Source organism: Penaeus monodon, chromosome 4 (genome assembly GCF_015228065.2).
Source record: "Penaeus monodon isolate SGIC_2016 chromosome 4, NSTDA_Pmon_1, whole genome shotgun sequence".
NCBI lineage: Eukaryota > Metazoa > Arthropoda > Malacostraca > Decapoda > Penaeidae > Penaeus > Penaeus monodon.
The window spans coordinates 15,085,826-15,093,325 of NC_051389.1; the positions used below are offsets into that span (position 1 = coordinate 15,085,826).

General features: G+C 39.7%; 1 protein-coding gene across 1 annotated transcript in view; it reads right to left on the reverse strand.

The window, feature by feature from the left end:
- LOC119572466 (octapeptide-repeat protein T2-like) overlaps positions 1-7,500 on the reverse strand; it is a gene marked incomplete at its 5' end in the record, with an annotated part of 17,177 nt that overhangs the window by 7,485 nt on the left and 2,192 nt on the right. Inside the window, 2 exon segments of the mRNA XM_037919576.1 lie at positions 2,695-2,773; positions 3,887-3,932. Coding sequence (XP_037775504.1) covers positions 2,695-2,773; positions 3,887-3,932 — 125 coding nt within the window.

A 7,500-nucleotide genomic window follows, 5' to 3' on the forward strand; every position in this document is an offset into this window, starting at 1 on the left:
TCCCCCTTATCCCTCATAAATTACTACCCTTTCCCTCACTCATACCCCTCTCATACCCCCCTCATAAACCCCTACCCTCCCCTCACCCACCTCAAACCCCCTATTCTTCCCCCCTCTCACCCCCCCACCTCATAAACCCCCAGCCCTCCCCATCACCCACCCCATAACCCCCACATGACCACCACCTCCCCCCTCCCCCCTCCTCTCACTGAACGCAGCATCCCCCTTCCTGATCTCGGCTTTGATCGCGATGATGCTGGGTCTTTGCGCAGAAGGAATCTTGTGTACATCCGTTAATCTGGCTTCTCTTTGCTTGCGAGTGGCGCGTCGGTCGATAGTGGTTTGTGGTGCATTTTCTTTATATTGTTTGATTTTTTTTTTCTTTCTTTTTTTCTTTTTTTCTTTTTTTCTTTCTTTCTTTTCTTTCTTTCTTTTTTGTTATTTGTTGGTCTTGTTGTTGTTATAATTGTCGTCATCAATATTCTCCTTCTTCTTCTTTTCTTTTCTTTCCCTTTCTTCTTATTTTTCTTCAAATACTGCTAATATTGCAATTATCTCTGTTATTATTACTATTGCCTTTTTCTTATTTTTCCTGTTCTTTTTCTTTTTCTTCTGAGCTTCCCTTTCTCTTTCAACTTCTCTTTCTCCTCCTCCTCCCCTCCTCCTCCTCCTCCTCCTCCCCTCCTCCCCATCCTCCTCCTCCTCCTCCTCCCCCCTCTTCCTCCTCCTCCTCCTCCCTCCTCTTCTTCTCCTCCCCCCATCCTCCCATCTCCTCCTCCTCTCCCTCCTCCCCTCCTCCTCCTCCTCCCCATCCTCCTACTCCCCTCCTCCTCCTCCCTCCCCTCCCCTCCTCCTACTCCTCCCTCCTCCTCTTCCTCCTCCTCCTTCCCCCATCCTCCTCTCCTCCTCCTCCTTTCCCCATCCCCTCCTCCTCCTCCTCCTCCTCCTCCCCCATCCTCCTCCTCCTCCTCCCCATCCTCCTTCCCATCCTCCTCCTCCTCCTCCTCCTCCTCCTCCTCCTCCTCCCCTCCTCCTCCTCCTCCTCCCTCTCCTCCTCCTCCCCCCTCCCCTCCTCCTACCTTCCTCTTCCTCCTCCCTCGTCCTCCTCCTCCTCCCCATCCTCCTCCCGCCTCTCCTCCTCCACCATCCCTACTCCTCCCCTCCTCCTCCTCTCTCCTCCTCCTCCTCCTCCTCCCACCTCCTACTCCTCCTCCTCCTCCTCTCTCCTCCTCTTCCTCCCCTTCCTCCTCCTCCCCTTCTCCTTCTCCTCTCCTTCTCCATCCCCCTCCTCCCCCTCCTCCTCCTCCTCCTCCTCTCCTCCTTCTCCTCCTCCTCTCCTCCTCCTCCCTCCTCCTCCTCTCTCCTCCCTTCTTCCCCCCTCAACTCCTCCTCCTTCCTCGCCCTCTCCCTCCTCCCGCCTCCCTCTGTCTTCTCCTCCTGATAACATGTTGATGATGAAAAGAAGCGACACGATATCATCAATCAGACATCATCACTAATCAATCACTGTCTCTTCAGGCCTTGCTGGAAGAAGAATATTAAAAACAAAAAACGAATTGAATCATATAAAATATATAAATGATAACATAAAAAATAGTGATTATAGTAATAATGACGATAATGAGGATAATGATAATGATGATAATACTAATGAGGATGACGATGGTGATAATAATGATGATGACGAAGGTGATAATAATAATGATAATGATAATAGCAGCCATGATAATATATATAGTTATATAGTTATATTATCGCAATAACATTAAGCCGACCCATATATTCATTCAGTTTATATACGCATTTAATTTTGTTGTTGTTGCTGTTATCAGTAACAAATAAAATACCCATCGTCATAAAAAATGGGTCAATATGAAATTAAGTGTTGCAATTTTGCAAGGTACTCGGCTTTCGAAATACTATTGGTATTTTGCAACTTTAGTGTGCCAATTTTCTTTTATTGGTTGATATGTGCTTTGCAAATTGACCCGTATATTGCAGGGTTTTTTCCTTATATTCATTTATTTTTCAATTTGATTTTTTTTTTTTCTGTTAACAGAACGAGGTAGATTGGCAACGAGTTAGAGATTTTTAAAATATATGTTTCCTCAAAATGAAAATCCTATTACTAAGTATTGTCACTCTTTAATCACTTCATCATTTACAATTCTGAAGAATAACTTAATACATTTTTTCAATCTCTTAAAAGAAGATGACGTCATTAGCAGTTGCCAAGACGCTCTTTTTGCTCTTTCATCGCGTGACATTGCTTTCGATGATTAATACAAGATTCGAGAATAAAAAAAAAGAACTAAAAATAATATATAAAATAAGAAAAACAAAATAGAAAGATAAAGAAATAAAAACAAAAAAAAGTAAACAAAAGAATAAAACAGACAACACCGAATCAAAGAACCAGATAAAAACGAAAGCTAACTGAAAAAAAGACAAATTAAAATAAATACAGAATGAAAAACATCTAAGAAAATGCAACCAAATAATACCATGAATAACAAGGAACCCTAATTCTTTACCAAAAAAAAGCGATAGAACCGGAACAAAAGAATCGTAATAAATTAAAAAAGACGCGATCGGCACAGACACAGGCGACGATCGGAGCGAGAGCGATCAACTGGGAGGATTTTCACTCCGAGGGGGCCCTCCTCTTGTCTCCTCTCTTTCCTTGTCCCATACTCGACCCCTCCCTCTCTCTCTCTCTCTCTCTCTCTCTCTCTCTCTCTCTCTCTCTCTCTCTCTCTCTCTCTCTCTCTCTCTCTCTCTCTCTCTCTCTCTCTCTCTCTCTCTCTCTCTCTCTCTCTCTCTTGTCCTCCTCTCCCTCCTCTTACCCTTCTAGATCGATTCTTTCACCTCTTTTCTCAACCGATTTTTCGGCCGTTTATTTTTATTTTTCTCTTTCCTTTACTACTCTCATTTCTTCTTTTTTTTATCTTTATTTTCATTTCTTTTTCTCCCTTTTTTATGACCGTATCTCTTCTCCCTTCCTTCTCCTTATAACTCCACCTTTCCCCTCTCTCCGCGTCTCTACTCTCTGTTTTTCCCTCTCTCTTCTTCTTCTTCTTCTTCCTTTCCTGATGTACATTTGTGGGCCGAGCCGTAGTAGCAAAAGTAGTTGAGTAAATATGGAACAATTTTCTACACTTCAGCTGTATATTTGATAAGGTTATTTTAACTGAGTTTATAGAAATAGGATATTATACTTAACGTTGTCTCCCAGTCACAGTTTTTTTTTCTACTAACTGCAATTACCCGTCCGACACGTGACCATGCTGTCAATCGGAAGAAAGCGTAAGGTACGGTTGATAAACATGGTAAGAAAGAGCATGGCAGTGTACTGTATAATAGCAATTGCAAGAGTGATTGTTTGTGTACACTGCACCTGCCTGTATTACATTTACTCACTCTCAAATTTATCGTAAAAGCATAAGAGCAAAATTATCTTGCTTGGGACGTAGATGATTGATGTGGAGGAAGAGCAAGAAGAAGGGAGGGGGAGAGAAAGAGGAGGAAGAGAAGGAGGAAGAGGAGAAATAGGAAGAGGAGGATAAAGAGGAAGATAGAAGAGGAGGAAGAGGAGGGAGAGAAGGGGAATAAAGAGTAGGAGTTGGAGAAGCAGGAGGAGGAAGAGGAAGGTGAGAAGGAGGAAGAAAGTTGGAATTAGGAAGGAAAGGAGGTGGGAAAGGAAGTAATGAACTGAAGGAGGAGTCGAGGGAGACCAAGAAAAGGAAGAAGAAAAAGAGAAGAAGGAAGGAGAGAGAGAGAGAGAGAGAGTTGCGTAACCACCCAGAGCTGAGATTCACTGACTCCACTAGCGCTGCGTCGAGGGAGTGGATGGCTCTCGGAAAAGGCGTTGTCGGGGGTTGCTCGCCCCCCTCCCCCTTCCCCTCTCCGTCCTCGGCCGTCACCCCTCTCCCCCCCCCCGTTCCCCTCCTCTCCCCTTAACCCCTTTCTCACCTGTCCCTTCCTCCCATCTCCTCTGAATCCGTCTTTTGAAGTCTTCCATCTTAACAGCGTGTAGAGATTTATGTTTATGTATAACTGCAAATATATGTATGTGTGTGTGTGTGTGTGTGTGTGTATGTGTGTATATGTGTGTGTGTGTGTGTGTGTGTGTGTGTGTGTGTGTGTGTGTGTGTGTGTGTGTGTGTATGTGTGTCTCTGTGTCTGTGTCTGTGTGAAGGTAAGTGTGTGTATGTATGGAGAAGTGTAAGTGTTTATGTGTGTGTGTGTGTGTGTGTGTGTGTGAAGCTGTGTATGCGTGTTAATACGAGGGAATAAACGTACATGTTATACAGAATCTGCAATAGAATTAACTATTGTTTCCCCGGTTTACAATGAGTTCATTAATCAAGTTGGACGCAATAAATGTTTCACATCGTAGTATTAGACTGAAATCATATATCTGAATCCATTTAGTGAATAATATTTACGTGTGACAGAAAGCTTGATTCGACCTCGCTGTTACCGCGATTTCTACATTTCGGTGTTCACTTTGTTCTATAAACGTAAAAAAAAAATATATGAAATAAAGTGAAAAACATAAAGCAGGCAATGTAAATGGTATTCATAATTATATAGAAATAAGATAAGATTACGAGACGGAAACAAAAGTCCTCTTGTATTTTCGACAGATCATTGTTGACGCTTGAGCAAACCGTCAATATGTTTACAATTCAGACTCACGTGTTGCTCAGTAACTCACTGATTACAAGACCGCGCTGTTCAGGTAACATCAAAGGGCATGTCACCTTAAGCTATTTGTGCTGTGTTAAGATGGGGTCGGATGCTCATAAACAGGGCAGTAAAGGGAGTGAGACAGATAGAGAGATTGGAGGGAGGAGGAGGAAGAGAGAGAGAGAGAGAGAGAGAGAGAGAGAGAGAGAGAGAGAGAGAGAGAGAGAGAGAGAGAGAGAGAGAGATTAATAGAAAGAGATGTGGGGGTGAAGGATGGTGAATGCGTGGTAAAGAGGCAAAAAGAGACCGATTTGGAGTTAGAGAGAATGTGTTGAAGGAGAAGAAGGAAAGATAAACACAAACAGAGAGAGAGAGAGAGAGAGAGAGAGAGAGAGAGAGAGAGAGAGAGAGAGAGAGAGAGAGAGAGAGAGAGAGAGAGAGAGAGAGACGCAAGAAAAAGTAATCCCAGCGGGAGAAAGAAAGGGGAGATTGAAAAAGGGAAAGAGAGAGAGTGAGGGGAAAGACAAATCGGAGTTCGATGATAGGTAGAAAGAGAAGATAAAAAAAGGAGAATTACACAACCACTTTTTTAAATACTTTTTATCCCTTTTTATTTTTTTTTATCCTTTTATATATATCTGCATTCGATAGCGTCAAAATACGACTTGAACATTAAACCATAAATCTCTCCCTCTTCAAAATGTCCGACCTTCGAGAACACTTTTTCTCCTTATATATTTATTTTTCTTCCCGGGTACACCTTTTCTCCAAAGGTAAAGGCTTGTATGTTTTGAGAAATTTCCGCTCCGATCTTATCGCTTTGCTCTCACCTGTGAATTTCATTTACTGATATACGAACCAGATTACGTGGAGTTCTTATGCCTCATGTTCATTCCTCATTCACACATACACACACTCAACACACATACACATTTAACACACTTAATACACACTTAACATACACTAACACTCAACATACACACACACACACACACACACACACACACACACACACACACACACACACACTCACACACACACACACACACACACACACATTAGACTTGAGCTTTTGAACTTTTGTTGTAAAAGCACCATATGACTTCCTTCTTTCTTATGTCACCTTGTATTTTCGATTGTCGTTTTTGAAAAGAACAATGTCTCTCTATTCTTTGTGATTTCATCGTCTGTTTTCGACCTTTGGAATAAGAAAGCAACACGTATATTTTTTTTTATATGATATTGTAAATTTTATGATATTATAATTTAAAAGGAGTATAATGTTCTATTTTCTACATTTGCACCTTCTTTGTTATGTCGCTTTGGGATTTCAATCGCCTTGTGAGAACACCTCAGCTTTTCCTTTCGAATCTTGTTATGCGACACCGGCGGAAAATGGTAATATAGGCATATATATATATATATATATATATATATATATATATATATATATATATATATATATATATATATATATATATATATATATATATATATATATGGGGTGTCGCGGTGGCCGAATGGTTAGAGCGTCGGACTCCAGACTGTCACGACGGCAATCTGAGTTCGAGGGTTCGAGTCACCGGCCGGCGCGTTGTTCCCTTGGGCAAGGAACTTCACCTCGAATGCCTACCAAGCCAGTGCTGGTCCCAAGCCCGGATAAAATAGAGAGAATGATTACCTAGAAAGGTAACACCGGCACTCTCCGTGGAAAGGAACTGGGGACCCTACCACGTACTCACTCCAAGAGCATCACAACATGAAAACTACAATTAAGTATCATGCTGTGACCACGGCGGCTCAGACATGAACCTACCGTTAATAGAAGAATAATAAATAAATAAATAAAAATAAATAAATATATATATATATATATATATATATATATATATATATATATATATATATATATATATATATATATATATATATATATATATGTGTGTGTGTGTGTGTGTGTGTGTGTGTGTGTGTGTGTGTGTGTGTGTGTGTGTGTGTGTGTGTGTGTGTGTGTGTGTGTGTGTGTGTGTGTGTGTGTGTGTGTGTGTGTGTGTGTGTGTGTGTGTGTGTGTGTGTGTATGCATATATATAAATATATATAAATATATTTAAATATATAGAGAGACCGATAGGTAAATAGATAGATGTATATTGCATGTCTGACAGTACTGATTGCGCACTTCGAGAGCGAAATTAGTTAATAACGATAATAATTTTCATTTTGATAATAATGATGATAATAATGATGATAATGGTAATCAAAATAATAATAATAATAATAATAATAATAATAATAATAATAATAATAATAATAATGATAATAATAATGAAAATAAAGATCATGATAATAAACAGATAATGAAAATAGTAATGCAACAGCAACAACAACAACAACAATAATAATAGTAATAATAATAATAATAATAATAATAATAATAATAATAATAATAATTTTTATTATTATTATCATTATTATCATTATTATTATTATTATTATTATTATTATCATTATTATCATTATTATCATTATTATTATTACTATTATTATTATTATTATTATTATTATTATTATTATTATTATTATTATTTTCATTATGCTATATGGATGCAATTGCATTAGAAATACCTCAGTGACGCGTCTGCGCTCTGCCCGACTTACAGGATGGGGAGAAATTAGAGCGGGAATACCTCACTTTTACACCAGCTGACAGGCTGTGCACGCCTCACATTACTTCTATGGTATAAGGCTATCACAACGTATGAGTATTGGCTGTAAATGAATAATTTTAATTCCGTAGAATATTATTA